We start from the raw sequence: 22,048 nt of genomic DNA, 5'->3' as shown, positions 1-22,048 counted from the left end.
GGGTATACCTACACCAGATGGACTGCATTGATTCAAGGCGACTCACCACCACTTTCTCAAGGGCAAATAGGGGTGGGAAACAAATGCTGGCCTAGCCAGCAATGCTCACATCATATGAAAGAATAAAAAAAACTATAGAATGCCCTCCACTATAGATCACCATCCAATATAGAATACTTTTCACTGCAAAACACCTTCCACTATAGAATACGATCGACTATCGTCCGCTGTAGATCGTTGTCTACTGTAGAATAATGTCCATCACAGAATACTGTCCCCCATAGAACACTGTCCACTATAGAACACTGTCCACTATAGAACACTGTCCACTATAGAATACTGTCCACTATAGAATACTGTTCACTATAGAATATCGTCCCCGATAGAATACTGTCCACTATAGAATACCGTTCCCTATAGAACACCATCCCCTATAGAATACTGTCCACTATAGAATACCATCCACTATAGATCATTGTCCTCTATTGAACACTATCTGTTATAGAATATCATCCACTATAGAACACTGTTCACTATAGAATATTGTCCACTATTGAGTACTGTTAGAATTTTAATGGAATTTATGAGCATTACTGTCAGCTCGATATAAACACACGCACCCTATCAGCATAGATGCCAGTCTTCAGCTAATTCAATCACTCCATGTGATATTAAGAAATTGCTGAGCACAGCAATGGCAATGGGTGCCAACAACATCCCAGCTGTTGTGCTGATGACCTCTACTCCAAAAATAGTTGTACTGCTAGTCAAGCTGTTCCAGCACAGTTACACTACTGGCATTTTCACAATAATGTGGAAAATTACCCTGGTATGTTCTGTCCACAAGAAGCAGTGCAAATCCAACTCAAACAGTTACTGTACTATCTGCCTACTCTCAATCATCAGCAAAATGATGGAAAGAGCCATCAATTGTGTTATCAAGTGGCACTTACTCGCCAATAACCTGCTCACTGATGACCAGTTTGAGGTTTTGCCAGGAACACTCAGTTCCAGACCTCATGGATGCCCAACGACCTGAATTTCAGAGGTGAGGTGAGAGTGACTGCCCTTGGCATCAAGGCAGTATTTGACTGAGTGTGGCTCCAAGGAGCCCTAGAATAAGTGAAGTCAATGGAAATCAGGGGGTTATCTCTTCTCTGGCCAGAGTCATTTCCTGCATAAGGAAGATGATTGTGGTTATTAGAAGCCTATCATCTCAGATCCATGGCATCGCTGCAGGAGTTCTTCAGGGCAGCATACGAGAACCAAATACATCCTGCTGTTTCATCAAAGACCTTCCTTACATCACAAGGTCAGAGTTGGGGATGATTGCGCAGTCTTCAGTTTCACTGGCAACTCCTCAGATAATTAAGAAGTTTGTGGTCTGAATGCAGCAAGGTCTGGACAACATCCAGGTTTGGGCTGATAAATGGCAAGTAACATTCATGCCACACAATGACTATCTCCAACAAGACAGAGGCTAGTCACCTCCCCTTGACATTCAATGGCATTACATCACCGAATCCCCAACTATCAATGTCTTGAGGGTCGCCATTGATCAGAAACTCAATTGGACCAGCTACATAACTGCTGTGACTAATAGAGCAGGTCACAGACAGGTTATTCTGCAGTGAGTGGCTTACAAAGAACAAAGAACAGTACAGCACAGGAACAGGCCATTCGGCCCTCCAAGCCTGCGCCGATCTTGATGCCTGCCTAAACTAACACCTTCTGCACTTCCGGGGCCCATATCCCTCTATTCCCTTCCTATTCATGTATTTGTCATGATGTCTCTTAAACGTCGCTATCGTATCTGCTTCCACCACCTCCCCTGGCAGCAAGTTCCAGGCACTCACCAACCTCTGTGTAAAAAACTTGCCTCGCACATCCCCTCTAAACTTTGCCCCTTGCACCTTAAACCTATGTCCCCTAGTAACTGAATCTTCCACCCTGGGAAAAAGCTTCTGACTATCCACTGTCCATGCCACTCATAACTTTGTAAACCTCTATCATGTCGCCCCTCCACCTCCGTCGTTCCAGTGAAAACAATCCGAGTTTTTCCAACCTCTCCTCATAGCTAATGCCCTCCAGACCAGGCAACATCCTGGTAAACCTCCTCTGTACCCTCTCCAAAGCCTCCACGTCCTTCTGGTAGTGTGGCGACCAGAATTGCACGCAATATTCTAAGTGTGGCCTAACTAAGGTTCTGTACAGCTGCAACATGACTTGCCAATTTTTATACTCTATGCCCCGACCAATGAAGGCAAGCATGCCGTATGCCTTCTTGACTACCTTATCCACCTGCGTTGCCACTTTCAGTGACCTGTGGACCTGTACGCCCTGATTTCTCTGCCTGTCAATACTCCGAAGGGTTCTGCCATTTACTCTATACCTCCCACCTGCATTGGACCTTCCAAAATGCATTGCCTCACATTTGTCCAGATTAAACTCCATCTGCCATTTCTCCACCCAAGTCTCCAACCGATCTATATCCTGCTGTATCCTCTGACAATCCTCATCACTGTCCGCAACTCCACCAAACTTTGTGTCGTCCGCAAACTTACTAATCAGACCAGCTACATTTTCATCCAAATCATTTATATATACTACAAACAGCAAAGGTCCCAGCACTGATCCCTGCGGAACACCACTAGTCACATCCCTCCATTCAGAAAAACATCCATCCACTGATACACTCTGTCTTCTATGACTGAGCCAGTTCTGTATCCATCTTGCTAGCTCACCTCTGATCCCGTGTGACTTCACCTTTTGTATAGTCTGCCATGCGGGACCTTGTCAAAGGCTTTACTAAAGTCCATATAGATAACATCCACTGCCCTTCCTTCATCAATCATCTTCGTCACTTCCTCAAAAAACTCAATCAAATTAGTAAGACACGACCTCCCCTTCACAAAACCATGCTGTCTCTCGCTAATAAGTTCGTTTGTTTCCAAATGGGAGTAAATCCTGTCCCGAATAATCCTCTCGAATAGTTTCCCTACCACTGACGTAAGGCTCATCGGCCTATAATTTCCTGGATTATCCTTGCCACCCTTCTTAAACAAAGGAACAACATTGGCTATTCTCCAGTCCTCTGGGACCTCACTTGTAGCCAATGAGGATGCAAAGATTTCTGTCAAGGCCCCAGCAATTTCCTCCCTTGCCTCCCTCAGTATTCTAGGGTAGATCCCATCAGGCCCTGTGGACTTACCTACCTTAATGCTTTGCAAGACACCCAACACCTCCTCCTTTTTGATAATGAGATGACTGAGACTATCTGCACTCCCTTCCCTAGGCTCATCATCCACCAAGTCCTTCTCTTTGGTGAATACTGATGCAAAGTACTCATTTAGCATCTTGCTCATTTCCTCTGGCTCCACACATAGATTCCCATCTCTGTCCTTGAGTGGGCCAACCCTTTCCCTGGTTACCATCTTGCTCTTTATATATGTATAAAAAGCCTTGGGATTTTCCTTAATCCTGTTTGCCAATGACTTTTCATGGCCCCATTTAGCCCTCCTAACTCCTTGCTTAAGTTTCTTCCTACTGTCTTTATATTCCTCAAGTGCTTCGTCTGTTCCTAGCCTTCCAGCCCTTACAAATGCTTCCTTTTTCTTTTTGACTAGGCTCACAGTATCCCGCATTATCCAAGGTTCCCGAAACTTGCCAAACTTGTCTTTCTTCCTCACAGGAACATGCTGGTCCTGGATTCTAATCAGCTGACTTTTGAAAGACTCCCACATGTCAGATGTTGATTTACCCTCAAACAGCCGCCCCCAATCTAAATTCTGCAGTTCCTGCCTAATATTGTTATAATTAGCCTTCCCCCAATTTAGCACCTTCACCCGAGGACTACTCTTATCCTTATCCACAAATACCTTAAAACTTATGGAATTATGGTCACTGCTCCTGAAATGCTCTCTCACTGAAACTTCGACCACCTGGCCGGGCTCATTCCCCAATACCAGGTCCAGTATGGCCCCATCCCTAGTTGGACTATCTACATACTGTTTCAAGAAGCCCTCCTGGATGCTCCTCACAAATTCTGCCCCATTCAAGCCCCCAGCACGAAGTGAGTCCCAGTCAATATAGGGGAAGTTAAAATCACCCACCACCACAACCCTGTTACCTTTACATCTTTCCAAAATCTGTCTACATATCTGCTCCTCTACCTCCCGCTGGCTGTTGGGAGGCCTGTAGTAAACCCCAACATCGTGACTGCACCCTTCCTATTCCTGAGCTCCACCCATATTGCCTCGCTGCATGATCCCTCTGAGGTGTCCTCCCACAGTACAGCTGTGATATTCTCCTTAACCAGTAATGCAACTCCCCCACCCCTTTTATACCCCCCTCTATCCTGCCTGAAATTTCTAAAGCCTGGAACATTTAGCTGCCAATCCTGCCCTTCCCTCAACCAAGTCTCTGTAATAGCAACAACATCATATTTCCAAGTACTAATCCAAGCTCTAAGTTCATCTGCCTTACCTGTTATACTTCTCGCATTGAAACAAATGCACTTCAGACCATCAGTCCCACTGTGCTCAGCAACATCTCCCTGCCTGCTCTTCCTCTTAGTCCTACTGGCCTTATTTACTATGTCCTCCTCATTTATTTCACTAGCTGTCCTATTGCTCTGGTTCCCACCCCCCTGCCACACTAGTTTAAACCCTCCCGAGTGACGCTAGCAAACCTTGCAGCCAGGATATTAGTGCCCCTCCAGTTTAGTTGCAACCCGTCCTTCTTGTAAAGGTCCCATCTGTCCCTGAAGAGAGCCCAATGGTCCAGATATCTGAAACCCTCCCTTCTACACCAGCTGCTCAGCCACGTGTACCTCCCGACTCCCCGAAGCCTTCCCACCAGCTAAAAGGTACAAGTCAGGAGTGCAATGGAATACTCTCCACTTGGTTGGGTACAACTACAACAACACTCAAGAAGCTCAATACCATCCAGGAAAAAGCAGGCCACTTGATTTGCAGCCCATGCACCACCATAAACATGCACTTCCTCCACCTGGTGCACAGTAGCTCGAATGTGCGCTATGTGCAAGATGCATGCAAGAACTCACTGAGACTTGTTCAACAATACCTTCCAAACCTGCAACCTCCACCAAGTAAAAGAACAAGGGCAGCAGGTGCATGGGAACACCACCAATTCGATGTTCCCCTCCAAGTTACACAACATCACAACTTGAACATATATCCCTATTCCTTCATGGTCGCTGGGTCCCTACTGAACAGCACTGTGAGAGTACCTTCACCACACAGACTGCAGCCATTCAAGAAGAAGGCCCACCATCACTTTCTCAATGGCAACTAAGGATAGGCAATAAATACTGGTCTTGCCAACGACACCCACATCCCCAGAATGAATTGAAAGGAACACAAGATAGAAAAGGGAAGCGCAAAAGATGATTCTAAGTACATTGAGCAGTCTTGAACAAACATACCATAAAATAAATGTTTAAAATTATGTTTATGTTTTTCTACATGCTGTCTGCTAATGTGAAGTCTTTTTGAGCTGAACATTTGAATGACCCAATAATGTGAATTAAGCAATCTAATGCAGCAAAGTAGAAACAATTAACATTGATAGCTTCATTCCCTGATAATTTACTTACTTATCAAAACAATTATCAAATTGCTCCGTTGCTCGGAAACCAATAATGGAATATATTACTGTGGCTGCGTACACTGATGTGAAGCCATTGATAACTGAGATTATCACAGCGTCTCGCTCACAATTGTTGCTGTGGAATAAAGAAAAGAGGAAATCAGTTAGTCGTTGATTATTTATCTTTTAATTTAAATGTTTGGGTGATGAGCACATATCAGGTGCTACTTACTGAACAGAGTTATAACTGGAGAAGGATATGAGACCTCCAAAGGCCAAAGAGAAGGAGTAAAATACTTGCGCTCCAGCATCTAACCAAGTGGTTGGATTTGATAACTCTTCCACCTGGAAATCATAGGAAAAGTGATGTATTATTTTCAACAAAAGGGCTTCGACAATAAGAATTTTTGGTTTGGTAATAGGCAAAATGGCTGTGCAGAATTTAGTGAATATTTATTTTTTATAAGCCATATTTTTATAAGCCATATATTAGGAGTGCCTTTTGGAAATTTGCTGATGACAGAAGTAGGAGGCTTGTCAAGCAATGAGAAGCACTGTAAACATAGGAACAGGAGGAGGTTATTTAGCCTCTCAAGCCTGTTCTGCCATTCATTGAGATCATGACTGATCTGCGACTTAACTCCATAAATCCACCTTTGCCTATCTATCGCTCTCAGTTTTAAAATTAACGATTGATCTAGCATCAATTGCTGTTTGCCGAAGAGAGTTTCAAACTTCAATCACCTTTGTGTGAAGAAGTATTTCCTAATTTCACTCCTGAAAGGGATGACTCCTATTTTTTGACTATGCTCCCCAAACAGTGGAAATAGTTTCTTCCAATCTACCCTCTCTGTTCCCCTTAATATCTTGAAAATTTTGATCAAATCACCCCTTAACCTTCTATATTCCAGGGAATGCAACCCTAGTTTGTGTACATTTAATCAACATCGATTGTTTAGCAGATTGGACAGACAGGTGGTAGATAGAATTTAATCTGGCTAACCCAGTGCAGACATTTTGGAAGAAAATCCAGGAGTGTGGATATACACTCAGTTGGAAAGGTATAAATGAATAGGGAAACCTAGGGGATGAAATAGATCATTCCCTGTCAATGTGAATGCAGGTTACGGTAGTGCAATGGTTATGTTACTGACTAATAATAATTCAGAATTCAAATCTCACTCTGGCCTTTTGCGAATTTGAATTAATTTAAAAGAAAATCTGGAAATAAAAAGCTGGTATCTGTAAAGCAAATAGTGACCATGAAGCTATTAGATTTTCATTTAAAAAATCAGCTGGTTCACTAATATCCTTTAAGGAAGCAACCTCCTGTCCTCACTCAGTTTGGCCTATATGTGACTCTAATCCCACACAGGACCCTTAGCAGCCCCCTGAATAGGCCAAGGAAGCCACACAACTGTATTAAATCAGGGCAACTAGGGATGGACAATAAATGCTGGCCTTACCAGCAAGGCCCTGAATCTGAAAAAAAAAGTGATGAAAAAGACCATCAGTATTAAAGGATTTGTAAATAGGGGGCAGAGAGCATAAGACTAAGGAGATAGAATGACAAATTTGTACAAAGTATTGATTAGGTCATTCAGCCTATCAAGTCTGTACTGGCAATATCCAAAGTCGTACCATTTCCCATTCACTATCATCACTACGCTGACTTACATTAGCTCCCGTTCCACCAACCTCTGGAGGGGACTGGTCTAATTTCAATGGGGGGAGCAGTCCGATCTTGGGGGTGGGGAGGTTCCAATCCTGGGGTGGAGGGTCTGATCATGGAGGAGTGAGAGTGGTCACCGATGTGAGGAGATCCAATCTCCGATACCAAATCCCAGGGGGTTCTGATTGTGGGGGGCATTCTTTGTACTGAGGGACAGCCCGATCCCAATCCCGCGTGGGGGTGCATCCGATCATAAGGAACAGGGTGGGGGTCTGGTAGTGAGCAGAAAAGCAGGTAAGTTTTGTGGGTTGACAGAAAGCACGTCTTCTCCTTTGGCCCACAAGCAGTGCTATAAAAGCATTGACCTTTCCCGAAGCCAGGGAAACCCAGCCAATCAAGGTTAAATCTGGAAGGCAGTTTAAACATGAGGCACACAGCCTCATTATATTTAATTGACTAACCCGCCTCCTGGGGTTGCCTGTCCCCAACATCCTGCCTCTGTTAAAACCGAAAGCAGGCACCTTGGAGGCAAGTTGGAGTTGGGTTTGAGATTTTGAAAATTTTAACATCTGACCCAAGCCCAATCTACCCATTCTTTTGAGTTAAAATTACCTCCATATTTCATTTCAATAAAAGAAGGCATAATAAAAGTTTCAAAACCTGAAAAGGAAAGAAAAAGAGCTAAAAATACTTACTTTTGGTATAAAGAGAAATTTTATTCCATCAACGGATCCTTTTAGTGTGAGCCCTCGAATCAAGAAAATTGTAAGTACAACATAAGGGAGGGTAGAAGTAACATATACAGCCTGGAGGAAAAGAAAAAAGATTAAAAGTATTGCTCCAGTGCAGCCAAATATGTCAGGCAGTTAGTTCATACATTCTGGTTAAATTTCAGATACTTTCATTAACATCGTTCTTCTACTAGTGAATATAAACACGCGAACTTGAAATGACCTCTTGTCCGCACTATTTTAGTCATAGTCACAGTCATACAGACAGAGCACTGAAACAGGCCCTTCGGCCCACTGAGTCTGTGCTGACCAACGACCACCCATTAATACTAATCCTACATTAATCCCATATTCCCCATTATATCCCCACCAGTGTTTATTTGTTTAGTGTTTAGTGTTTATTTCAAATAGATTAACATTTCCATTGAAACAGCAAAGAGGAATTTGATGCAAATGTACTAATCATTCATCCAGTAACATCATAAGTTTCTAATCAGCTAAGGGGCTTGGAGATGAATTTTCCAGATTTTTCAACCATAATTGGCTTTTTTTCTTTTGCCTATCCCTGGAGATTACATGGCTGCTGGTGAACAGGGGACTGTCGAACTGTGATGCGTCACTCATCATGTATCACAACTTGATAAATCAGTTGGTCTTTTCTGACCCATGATTTTCGGATGTTCAGATACTCAGACCACTTAAAGTGGATGATTGATCCCATCCTACTCCAGCAGCACCCCAGGAAATGCGCAATGCCAGTATCATCACCCTCTATAAAAACAAAGGTGACCGCGGTGACTGCAACAACTACCGTGGAATCTCCCTGCTCAGCATAGTGGGGAAAGCTTTTGCTCGAGTCGCTCTGAACAGGCTCCAGAAGCTGGCCGATCGCGTCTACCCTGAGGCACAGTGTGGCTTTCGTGCAGAGAGGTCGACCGTTGACATACTGTTCTCCCTTCGTCAGATACAGGAGAAATGCCACGAACAACAGATGCCCCTCTACATTGCTTTCATTGATCTCACCAAAGCCTTTGACCTCGTCAGCAGACGTGGTCTCTTCAGACTACTAGAAAAGATCGGATGTCCACCAAAGCTACTAAGTATCATCACCTCATTCCATGACAATATGAAAGGCACAATTCAACATGGTGGCACCTCATCAGAGCCTTTTCCTATCCTGAGTGGCGTGAAACAGGGCTGTGTTCTCGCACCCACAACTTTTTGGGATTTTCTTCTCCCTGCTGCTTTCACATGCATTCAAGTCCTCTGAAGAAGGAATTTTCCTCCACACAAGATCAGGGTGCAGGTTGTTCAACCTTGCCCGTCTAAGAGCGAAGTCCAAAGTACGGAAAGTCCTCATCAGGGAACTCCTCTTTGCTGACGATGCTGCTTTAACATCTCACACTGAAGAGTGCCTGCAGAGTCTCATCGACAGGTTTGCGGCTGCCTGCAATGAATTTGGCCTAACCATCAGCCTCAAGAAAACAAACATCATGGGGCAGGATGTCAGAAATGCTCCATCCATCAATATTGGCGACCACGCTCTGGAAGTGGTTCAAGAGTTCACCTACCTAGGCTCAACTGTCACCAGTAACCTGTCTCTAGATGCAGAAATCAACAAGCACATGGGAAAGGCTTCCACTGCTATGTCCAGACTGGCCAAGAGAGTGTGGGAAAATGGCGCACTGACACGGAACACAAAAGTCCGAGTGTATCAGGCCTGTGTCCTCAGTACCTTGCTCTATGGCAGCGAGGCCTAGACAACGTATGTCAGCCAAGAGCGACGTCTCAATTCATTCCATCTTCGCTGCCTCCGGAGAATACTTGGCATCAGGTGGCAGGACCGTATCTCCAACACAGAAGTCCTCAAGGCGGCCAACATCCCCAGCTTATACACACTACTGAGTCAGCGACGCTTGAGATGGCTTGGCCATGTGAGCCGCATGGAAGATGGCAGGATCCCCAAAGACACATTGTACAGCGAGCTCGCCAGTGGTATCAGACCCACCGGCCGTCCATGTCTCCGCTTTAAAGACGTCTGCAAACGCGACATGAAATCCCATGACATTGATCACAAGTCGTGGGAGTCAGTTGCCAGCGTTCGCCAGAGCTGGCGGGCAGCCATAAAGACGGGGCTAAAGTGTGGCGAGTCGAAGAGACTTAGTAGTTGGCAGGCAAAAAGGCGCAAGGGGAGAGCCAACTGTGTAACAGCCCCGACAAACAAATTTCTCTGCAGCACCTGTGGAAGAGCCTGTCACTCTAGAATTGGCCTTTATAGCCACTCCAGGCGCTGCTTCACAAACCACTGACCACCTCCAGGCGCTTATCCATTGTCTTTCGAGATAAGGAGGCCAAAGAAGACTCCAGCAGCACTGAGACCAATTGCGACTCTCTTATCAGATAATTCAACACACGTTTGCAGCCTAACATGCCCTTCCTGGTGCGTGTGGCTCAACTACTCGCTCTACAAACTCTGTGAGCCATCAGCGAAGCTCATTGGGTATCAGATTATAATATAATTTTAATGCATTACATCTCAGCTGTGGATTATCATGATTATCGTGAATAATATCAGTCCCGCCAGCTGCTGTCACTTTTAACATGCTGACTGTGGGTTGGCTACAGTGACAGATGCAACAGTGAAGATTGACTGTTGTCTGCTGATGAGGATCGGACTGGGCTTAGCTGTGATAACTTCTGCATTCAAATATCCTGACAAAACTATCAAGACTGACACATGAATACTTGAGATTAAAAAATGACCAGTGTTTGTGGAACTGTGACCCAGCAAGGAGTCGACACATTCAGGAGAGAAGGGGAGGAGAAAACTTGGATTTCTCCCCTTTAAAGCAAGATACTTGCTATTGCTCAGGGAGGGTGAGACAAGCAAAATCTTCTGATGGATATTGTTTACCAGAAAACACAATAGCATATTTTAATGATGCATCGTAATACAAATTGACATTACATTACATATGTAGCTAAGTAGTATAAGATGAAATGGCAGTACACACTTTTCAGATGCAATAATATCCCATTAAATGTTTGCCAAGGGTAATTCTGAGCATGAGGAAAAGAATTAAGGCCCATTGCACTGTCAGAGCTGTTTAATTACACAATGGAAAACTTACATTTGTACAAACAGATGTATTAAATTTGTACAGTACCTTGCCAGTTGTTTCAATGCCTCTGATTGTGCATACATACAGCACAGCCCAAGCACATATAAGAGAGAGTAACAGCCACCACTGGATAGTACCTGAATCTTCAATACCAGTTGAAATGTTTAAGGTTTCCCTGTACCAATAATAATCTACTGGAGAGCTCCTGGCACATTCATCTACAACATCTAAAACATAAATAAAAATAGTAGATGAGAATAGTGATAGCCATGAGAATACTGCAACCAGGAGCTTGCCCAATAAAATCCTAATCTTTCCAACCAGGTAGCACAACAGCCTCTCTCCATCAGACTCCCACTTTAGTGCTAAAATAAAACACTGGGGAGACCAAACGCAGCTTGGGTGACCCCTTTGCAGAACACCTCCACTCAGTCCGAAAGCATGACCCCGAACTTCCGGTGGCTTCCAATTTCAACACCCACCATGCTTTCATGCCCACATTTGTGTCCTTGGCCTGCTGCAGTGTTCCAGTGAACATCAACGCAAGCTCGAGGAGCAGCACATGATCTTTCGATTAGGCACTCTACAGTCTTGCGGACTGAACATTGAGTTCAATAATTTCAGAGCATGACTGGCCTTTTTAAAATATTTTTCTTTTTTTTATTATTTTGTTTTTAACCATGTGTCTGTTTTTCATGTAGACACAGCTGCTCATTATTCTGCCATTAACACTCTTTCTGGACTAATGGTGGAGAGGCTTTGGGGAGTTAGGAGGTGAGTCACTTGCCACAAAATACCCAGCCTCTGACCTGCTCTAGTAGCCATGGCTGGTCTAGTTGAGTTTCTGATCAATGGTAACCCCCAGGATGTTGATGGTGGGGGAATTTGGTGATGCTAATACCATTGAAAGCCAAGGGGAGGTGGTTAAACTCTCTCTTATTGGAGATGGTCATTGCCTTACATTTCTGTGGCACGAATGTTGCTTGCCACTTATGAACCCAAACCTGAATGCTATCCAGTTCTTGCTGCATGCTTCCTACTTTACAACAGTGACAATGGGCTGGATTTTACAACGGGCGGATGGCGGCTGGCCACCGATGGCAAACCCACATCCGCCCAGCCAGGGGATCCAACCCATATTTTACGGGTCCCCAGGTTTTAGCTGTTCAGAGGCAGGACTTCCACTCGCTTGAGGGAGGAAGTCCTGCCTGTAGGGGGAAAATTGTGGCCGATGCAGCTAAATAGATATATACATAGATACACATACATACAAAATGGAGCATTTATCAAAGGCACTGTGGAATCAGTTAGAGAATGGTACTGCTAGCCTGACCAAGGATGGCCCCTCATATCAGTGCATAGGACAGCGGCTCTGTCTAATTGCGGACTGCACAAAGCAACTAGGAATGCAGGCCTGATAAAGGTAGAAGGATTCATTATGAAGATTCAAGGATAGTTGATAAGGGGATTTGGTAAACATTTGGGTGGCACAGTGGTTAGCACCGCAGCCTCACAGCTCCAGTGACCCGGGTTCGATTCCGGGTACTGCCTGTGTGGAGTTTGCAAGTTCTCCCTGTGTCTGCGTGGGTTTTCTCCGGGTGCTCCGGTTTCCTCCCACCACCAAAAGACTTGCAGGTTGATAGGTGAATTGGCCATTATAAATTGCCCCTAGTATAGGTAGGTGGTAGGGGAATATAGGGACAGGTGGGGATGTGGTAGGAATATGGGATTAGTGTAGGATTAGTATAAATGGCTGGTTGATGGTCGGCACAGACTCGGTGGGCCGAAGGGCCTGTTTCAGTGCTGTATCTCTAAATGAAATAAATAAAAAAAAAAAATCCTGAGATGGTCAGGGGCGTACCATGAGCTGTTCCCACAACCACATGATGCATAATTAGTAATTTTATTGGTAATGAATATAATGTATGCAATCAATAACTATTATGATTGGATTGTGTCCAGTCGGGATGGGCTGAGTAACTGTATATCTGTTGCGGATTTTCCTTTGTTCATTGGAGAAGCGTATGATGTGCCCAGCATCTTGCTCCCCACCGGTGTAAATCATTAAACCATTTGACGATAGGAACAGACCTGAGTATTGAGTGGTTCATTTAGTTATCCCACTTTAACACGCCTCAATGAGCTGCCGGCCAATCGTGGTCGTTTGCGCGGGGGGGGGGAGTGTCTTGGGTCCTGGGGGTGGTTGGGGAAGTGCCCGATGGTCAGGGCCCCCCGCAATGCGCTGGAAGGCCGCCAGGTATCGCTGGGCGGCCTTTTATGTCTATCGGACGCCTGCCTGCCACGGGTAAAATACCCGTGGAGACGGGTGAAGGCCCTAAGTGGCCAACACTTAAGGGCCTCGATTGGCCTAGGGCGGGCTGCCCATTTCTCGCTCCCCCGCAGCCCACGTAAAGTGGGGTGGAGGCGGGAGTGGGCCAGGAAGGCCTCCCGGAGCCTCCCACTCCATTTTACGCCACCCCCTCGCCACCATCCAGCTCGCTGGAGTGGTGTAAAATTCCAGCCTATATTTCAAAAGTATTTTACTGAATGTGAAGTTCTTTGGGATATCCTGAGGATGTCACTAGTGCTATATAAATGCAATGTCTTAATGGCAAATAGCTGAAGGTAGGCAATGGCCATGTAAAGTTTCTTGTGCCTAACAGTTAGAGTTAACACACTGGTGCTGGTGATGTCTGATATGGACGCCAAGATCCTAGAGGTTATGAAGGCTACTCCAACACTGGGGATAGCTCACTGGTGTTGAGAAAGCTTAAATAATCTGTGCTTGAAATGGGGAATGTTCTGCTACGCAGAAATCATCTAGCAGCAGGAATTAGAAAGGAGAAATTAAAAGATGTGTAAGAGGAATAAGGTGAACCCTGCCTTGTTAGACAAAGACAATCTCTATTTCTAAATTTCAAATTCCACTAATTGCTCAACTCAAACAGAATAAATACACCGGTTTGATTCATTACACAGACACTCTGGCACCTTTAATCTTTAAATACCCACTTTGCTGCCCTTAGCAATATTTCACCAATGGAATACATGAGTATTCCCTGTGACAAATGCTGCTAGGACACAAATTATGGAAACTATGCCATATGACAGAGTTTTGTTATCAGCTTTTTGACTCTATTTGCCCACATTTGCACAGATAAATTCTTGGCAGTCCCCGTGCCGCCCCCCCCCCCCCAACAGCCCCCCCCCCAACAGCCCCCCCCCCCTCTCATCTGCCACATCTGATGGGAAATCCTGGGAATGGCAGACACAAGTGCAAAGCTGGCAGTTACTTCCACCATCTTCTACAGTTCTGCTCACCAGAGTTACATTATTCTGCTAGCAATATGCATGTAACATTTTGGCAACTGCCTATTCTGATTCTGTCCAGATTTCACAACTTGAAGCCCTGTCATTTTCCGCTGATCCTTGTGGATAAAGTGCTGCACTTGAGAAAAAGTAAGACATTTTGTAAAATAGAAGATAAATCTGTACCTGTATTATTTTCTGTCATCGGACATCTGCTCCAGGGCAGAGGATCTTGGAATGAATTAAAGATGTACCATAAAACCAAGGCAATTATGCTGTTGTAATATAAACCAACCAGGAATGAAACTAGCAATGATGCGATACCTAAGGAAATGAGAGTCAATATAAATTATATGAATCTACCAAGGTGAAGAAAAACAATTGTATATAGTTACACCAGCATAACAAACCATTCTGAAAAATTGAGAATGGACAGTACAACATAATTGAACTAATAAATTATCATTGTCCATGATGAATTATGTGCTGATACATTTGCAAATATTGATTTAACTATGGTTATAGAATAAACTAGTATTTGAAGTTAACAGGATTGCAAATATTGGTTTATATCACGTTTTGGAATTTAGCCTCACATTCAGAGACTGGGGGCTGAAATTCATACTCCTGCCGCCACTTTCAGTGGCTGGCGAAAACAATGGCCGTCGTGGAGCCGTCGTGAAATTAAGCGCGGTGGTTCATTTAAAGAGGTGGATCGCCCCTCCCGATGATGTGGAGGGGTGGGCTGTCAGTCCCCAGAATTGGCGTCAGCTGCTTGTGTGTAGGTGCTGATGCCATTTTGAAAGGGCTTTGAGCCCTACCGTTCCATTTAAATATTTAAAGACATTTAATAAAAAAAGTTAAATACATTTATTCTGTCTGTTTCCCAGCCCCTTCAACAACAATTAAATTAATTACTTGCTCTCTCCCCCGCAAAACACTTACCTTGTCCCCCTGACCTTTCCCTGCCCCCATAGTGCATAAATATTTTAAACTATATCACTTCCCAGCAACCCCCGCACCAATGATATTACTTTGACCCCGCTCCCCCCCATCCCTCACTGAGAAACTTACCTCCTCCCCCCTCCTCACCAGTGTTCAGCATCGGTTTGCGGATGGGGATCCAAAGGCGCAGGAATACTGGCCAGTGGCACAAAGATTGCACCGGGACCGATGGCAGGAACATAGGTCTCATTAATTCATTGATTTTAATTAATTAAAATATTTAAATGACGATCCTGTCGCTGAGCGGCGGAGTGGGGGGTGGGGGGGGGGGGGAGTGCCACCACGAAGCCTCGCTGCCACCGGCAATATCGGGCTAGGCCTTCCCGGCGTCAGGGTACGTGGTGACCCTCTCCCGGAGGCATTTTCTGGCCTCCTCCCCACCATGACATTCCCCAAATTGGAAACATTTCTGAGGGACAGGATTAATCTCCACTTGGAGAGGCAGGGATTAATCAGGGATAGTCAGCATGGCTTTGTCAGGGGGAGATCGTGTCGAACTAACTTGATTGAATTTTTTGAGGAGGTGACTAGATGTGTAGATGAGGGTAAAGCAGTTGATGTAGTCTACATGGACTTCTGTAAAGCTTTTGATAAGGTCCCACATGGGAGATTGGTTAAGAAGGTAAGAGCCTATGGGATCCAGGGCAATTTGGCAAATTGGATCCAAAATTGGCTTAGTGGCAGGAGGCAGAGGGTGATGGTCGAGGGTTGTTTTTGCGAGTGGAAGTCCGTGACCAGTGGTGTACCGCAGGGATTGGTGCTGGGACCCTTACTGTTTGTAATGTACATTAATGATTTAGACGTGATCAGTAAGTTCGCAGAAGACACGAAAATTGGTGGTGTCGTAAATAGTGAGGAGGGCAGCTTTAGATTACAGGACGATATAGAGTCATAGAGTTAGAGAGCCCTTCGGCCCATCATGTCTGTGCTGGCCATCAGGCACCTAATTATTCTAATCCCATTTTCCAGCACTTGACCTGCAGCCTTATATGCTGTGGTGTTTCAAGTGCACATCTAAATACTTCTTAAATGTTGTGAGGGTTCCTGTCTCTACCACCCCTTCAGGCAGTGTGCTCCAGATTCCAACCACCTTCTGGGTGAAAAATATTTTCCTCAAATCCCCTCTAACCCTCCTGCCCCTTATCTTAAATCTATGCCCCTGGTTATTGACCCCTCCGCTAAGGGAAAAAGTCTTTTCCTAACTAACCTATCAATGCCCCTCATAATTTTGTATACCTCAATCATGTCCCCCCTCAGCCTTCTCTGCTCAAAGGAAAACAACCCTAGCCTTTCCAGTCTCTCTTCACAGCTGAAATGCTCCAGCCCAGGCAACATCCTGGCGAATCTCCTTTGCACCCTCTCCAGTGCAATCACATCCTTCCTATAGTGTGCTGCCCAGAACTGTATACAGTACTCCAGCTGTGGGATAACTGGCGTTTTATAAAGCTCCATCATAACCTCCCTGATCTTATATTCTATGCCTTGGCTAATAAAGGCAAGTATCCCATATGCCTTCCTAACCACCTTATCTACCTGTGCTGCTGCCTTCAGTGATCTATGGACAAGTACATCAAGGTCCCTCTGACCTTCTGTACTTCCTAGGGTCCTACCATCCATTGTATATTCCCTTGCCTTGTTAGTCCTCCCAAAATGCATCACCTCACACTTCTCAGGATTAAATTCCATTTGCCACAGCTCCGCCCATCTTGCCAGCCCATTTATATCGTCCTGTAATCTAACGCTTTCCTCCTCACTATTTACGACACCACCAATTTTCGTGTCATCTGCAAACTTACTGATCATACCTCCTATATTCATGTCTAAATCATTAATGTACACTACAAATAGCAAGGGTCCCAGCACCAATCCCTGTGGTATAGCACTGGTCACAGGCTTCCACTCACAAAAACAACCCTCGACCATTACCCTCCGTTTCCTGCAACCGAGCCAATTTTGGATCCAACTTGTCAAATTGCCCTGAATCCCATGGGCTCTTAACTTCTTAACCAATCTCCGATGCGGGACCTTATCAAAAGCCTTACTGAAGTCCATGTAGACTACATCAACTGCTTTACCCTCATCTACACATCTAGTCACCTCCTCGAAAAATTCAATCAAGTTAGTTAGACACGATCTCCCCCGACAAAGCCATGCTGACTATCCCTGATTATTCCCTGCCTTCAAGTGGAGATTAATCCTGTCCCTCAGAATTTTTTCCACTAGTTTCCCAACCACTGATATTAAACTCACCGGCCTGTAATTACCTGGTCTATCCCTGCTACCCTTCTTGAATAATGGTACCACATTTGCTGTCCTCCAGTCCTCTGGCACCTCTCCCATGGCCAGAGAGGATTTGAAAGTTTGTGTCAGAGCCCCTGCAATCTCCTCCCTTGCCTCACACAACAACCTGGGGTTCATCTCATCTGGGCCTAGGGATTTATCCACTGTTAAGCCAGGTAAAACATCTAATACTTCCTCCCTTTCAATGTTAATATGTTCAAGTATATCGCAATCCCCCTCCTTGATCTCTATACCGACATCGTCGTTCTCCACAGTGAAAACAGATGACAAGTAATCTCACCTGTGTCCTCCGGCTCCACACACAGATTGCCACTTTTGTCCCTAATGGGCCCTACTCTTTCCCTGGTTATCCTCTTGCCCTTAATATACTTATAAAACGCCTTAGGATTTTCCTTTATATTGACTGCCAATGTTTTTTCATGTCCCCTCTTTGCTCTCCTAATTACTTTTTTATGTACCCCCCTACACTTTCTATACTGCTCTAGTGCCTCCGCTGTTTTCAATGCTCTGAATCTGCCATAAGCCTCCTTTTTTTTTCTGATCCAATCTTCTATATCCCTTGACATCCAGGGTTCCCTGGACTTGATGGTCCTACTTCACCTTAACGGGTACATGTTGGCTCTGAACCCTTACTATTTCCTCTTTGTATGACTCCCACTGGTCCTACAAGTAGCTGCTCCCAGTCCACTTTGGCCAGATCCTGTTTTATCAAATTGAAATCAGCCTTCCCCCAATTCAGTACCTTTATTTCTGACCTGTCTTTGTCCTTTTCCATAACTACCTTAAATCTTACAGAATTATGGTCACTATCTCCGAAGTGCTCCCCCACTGACACTTCTACCACTTGTCCAGCTTCATTCCCTAGGATTAGGTCCAGTACTGCCCCTTCTCTTGTAGAACTTTCTATGTACTGGCTCAAAAAGCTCTCCTGAATGCATTTTAAGAATTCTTCCCCCTTTAAGCCTTTTGCACTAAGACTACCCCAGTTGATATTAGGTAAGTTGAAATCCCCTACTATTATTACCCTATTATTTTTACACCTCTCTGAGATTTGCCTACATATCTGTTCCTCTATCTCTCCTTGACTGTTTGGAGGCCTGTAGTACACTCCCAGCCAAGTGATTGCCCCCCTTTTATTTATTTATTTTTTATTTATTTTTTATTTATTTAGAGATACAGCACTGAAACAGGCCCTTCGGCCCACCGAGTCTGTGCCGACCAACAACCACCCATTTATACTAACCCCATATTCCCTACAACCTACCTACACTCGGGGCAATTTACAATGGCCAATTTACCTATCAACCTGCAAGTCTTTGGCTGTGGGAGGAAACCGGAGTACCCGGCGAAAACCCATGCAGTCACAGGGAGAACTTGCAAACTCTGCACAGGCAGTACCCAGAATTGAACCCAGGTCCCTGGAGCTGTGAGGCTGTGGTGCTAACCACTGCGCCACTGTGCCGTCCAAATTGTTCTTAAGTTCTACCCATATGGCCTCATTTGAGGAACCTTCTAAGACATCATCGCTCCTTACTGCAGTAATTGACTCCTTGATCAACAATGCAATACCACCTCCTCTTTTATCCCCTCCCCTATCACGCCTGAAGATTCTATATACTGGAATATTGAGTCTATACCCTGGAATAGTCCTGCCCCTCCCTCAACCATGTCTCTGTGATAGCAATAATATCATAATCATGTATAGCTAGGACTTGAAACTTTGTTGGTGGAATACTAGTGTATAGGTGCTTAGCATGTTCATCTGAAATTCCTCTCTCTGCTATTTTACCAGAGGATTTATTCTAAACAGATTAACAACTCTTCTAAAATAGAGGACAAAGGAATTGCAGGTGAGCACACCATCTGTTTGCATTATTCATCAGTGTAAATTCACTGATATTAATAATCTGACCTGTAGTTAAATTTTCTTATTCGTTCACAGGATGTGGGCGTCGCTGGCTCTTGCCCTTGAGAATAGAGCATGGCTACCTGACCCAAACCCAACGAGTGCAGGTCGGGTCGGGTCGCTCTTCCGGGTCCGACATTCGGGCTCGGGTTGGGCCAGGTTGGACACGGTGACAGCCAGGACGTTAAGGCAGGAAACACTCCGCACTAGTCTGCAGTGAGCGATTCCATCCAAGGTAGAGCACAACCTCGTCAATAAAGTTAATTATATTCTGGTGGTCGGGTCGGGTTGGGTGCGGGAAAAAATGAAAGGACTCGGGTCGGGTCAGGCTCAGGTCAGATGTGGTTCTGTCGGGCTCGGGTCAGGTTTCATTTGGAGACCCGAGCAGGCCTTTACTTGAGAAGGTGGTGGTGAGCTGCCTTCTTGAACTGCTGCAGTCCATGTGGGACCATGACATCCAAAGGAGGTATGATCAGTAAGTTTGCAGATGACACGAAAATTGGTGGTGTCGTGAATAGTGAGGAGGAAAGCCTTAGATTACAGGATGATATAGATGGGCTGGTAAGATGGGCAGAGCTGTGGCAAATGGAATTTAATCCTGAGAAGTGTGAGGTGATGCATTTTGGGAGGACTAACAAGGCAAGGGAATATACAATGGATGGCAGGACCCTAGGAGGTACAGAGGGACCTTGGTGTACTTGTCCATAGATCACTGAAGGCAGCAGCACAGGTAGATAAGGTGGGTAGGAAGGCATATGGGATACTTGCTTTTATTAGCTGAGGCATAGAATATAAGCGCAGGGAGGTTATGATGGAGCTGTATAAAACGCTAGTTGAGCCACAGCTGGAGTACTGTGTACAGTTCTGATCACCACACTATGGGAAGGATGTAATTGCACTGGAGAGGGTGCAGAGGAGATTCACCAGGATGTTGCCTGGGCTGGAGCATTTCAGCTGTGAAGAGAGACTGAAAAGGCTAGGGTTGTTTTCCTTAGAGCAGAGAAGGCTGAGGGGGGACATGATTGAGGTATACAAAATTATGAGGGGCAGAGAGGGCATAGATTTAAGGTAAGGGGCAGGAGGTTTAGAGGGGAATTGAGAATTTTTTTTTTCACCCTGTTGGAATCTGGAACACACTGCCTGAAGAGGTGGTAGAGGCAAGAACCCTCACAACATTTAAGAAGTATTTAGATGTGCACTTGAAACACCATATCATACAAGGTTACGGGCCAAGTGCTGGAAAATGGGATTAGAATAGATAGGTGCTTGATGGCTGGCATAGACACGATGGGCCGAAGGGCCTGTTTCTGTGCTGTATAACTCTATGACTCTATGGCAGTGCTGTTAGGAAGGTATTTCCAGGATTTTGATACGAAAGCAACAATATTTTAGCAATATTACAAAAATCAAATTATCTTAACGTATTTTCCTACTTTGCCGTAGTATGTTGTTCAGGCTATGACACACTTCCTTACAACTTGAAAAAATACTGCAGTTAGTGCTTAGATTTTTTTACAACATTTACTCCCAAAATCAATTTCATGTAAAACCCCAGTGCAAGATTGCTTTGAACAAGAATACCATTTGTTTGTGCTTGGATCGAAATCGAGCTCAGGCCCATTTTTAAATGCATTGGAAATGCAGCCCATTTTCAAATCTGTCAATGGGTCTTACTCCTAAGCCAACAAATGGCCATCAGAATTTTACACCCTCAAAACCACCTTCCTCATAACTGTCTGCCCTGTGCCCAATCCTGCCACTTGTAAATGGGTGATTGGACATAGCCAAGCAATCCCCACAGTTTCTTCCAATTAGCACCTGTAACCTGACCATGGGAAACAAAGCCACTACGAAAGTAATGGTAGATGCAGCACAGGAGTGTCCCTGAGTTGGATACTGCATAGAGGAGGCTGTTATTGAACAATACTATTGCTTATGCATCCTTCTCGCCATTAGTTGTGCCACTAACAGCTTCACCGATTTGTCAGAACATCTGGGGATTCTCATCACTGAGGACACGCTCCTCCTTTTGCTATAGCAAGTCAGTTTCTACTCTCTCTCTCTCCCTTTCCAATTTATGTACTTGTCGCCCTTTATGGGTCTGAATTGGACACAAAAGAAATTTCAAAAACTGCAGATTGAATAGGTGTTTGGGCTCCTGTTGTTTTCCGTCAAATTTCAAAACATTTGCCTGCTAATTCTAAATCTGTAAGTGGGGCCAAGAATTGTGAGCTCACAGGCTAAATTTGTGTTTAGGCAGATTGCTAAGTTGCTTCTGGATGTATGTGGGAAATGGCCAAAATGCTGCAGGCAAATTACAGAGAAAATCTGCATTTGAAGATCTCGATCCTTACAATCAAATCATTGCATACGAACATAAAATATAGGAGTA

The 22,048-nt window shown here is 44.7% G+C and overlaps 1 protein-coding gene across 1 annotated transcript in view; it reads right to left on the bottom strand.

Moving 5' to 3' along the window:
* Positions 1-22,048, bottom strand: part of slc6a19a.1 (solute carrier family 6 member 19a, tandem duplicate 1) — a 62,092-nt gene that overhangs the window by 19,775 nt on the left and 20,269 nt on the right. The window contains exons 3-7 of the mRNA XM_068055170.1: positions 14,631-14,768; positions 11,181-11,362; positions 7,978-8,088; positions 5,843-5,955; positions 5,618-5,746 (exon numbers count right to left, since the gene is read on the bottom strand). Of these exons, the coding sequence (XP_067911271.1) occupies positions 5,618-5,746; positions 5,843-5,955; positions 7,978-8,088; positions 11,181-11,362; positions 14,631-14,768 (673 nt within the window). The remainder of the gene's footprint in view (positions 1-5,617; positions 5,747-5,842; positions 5,956-7,977; positions 8,089-11,180; positions 11,363-14,630; positions 14,769-22,048) is intronic.

Source organism: Heterodontus francisci, chromosome 2 (assembly GCF_036365525.1).
Source record: "Heterodontus francisci isolate sHetFra1 chromosome 2, sHetFra1.hap1, whole genome shotgun sequence".
NCBI classification, from domain to species: domain Eukaryota; kingdom Metazoa; phylum Chordata; class Chondrichthyes; order Heterodontiformes; family Heterodontidae; genus Heterodontus; species Heterodontus francisci.
This window is presented reverse-complemented; position numbering and strand designations above follow the sequence as displayed.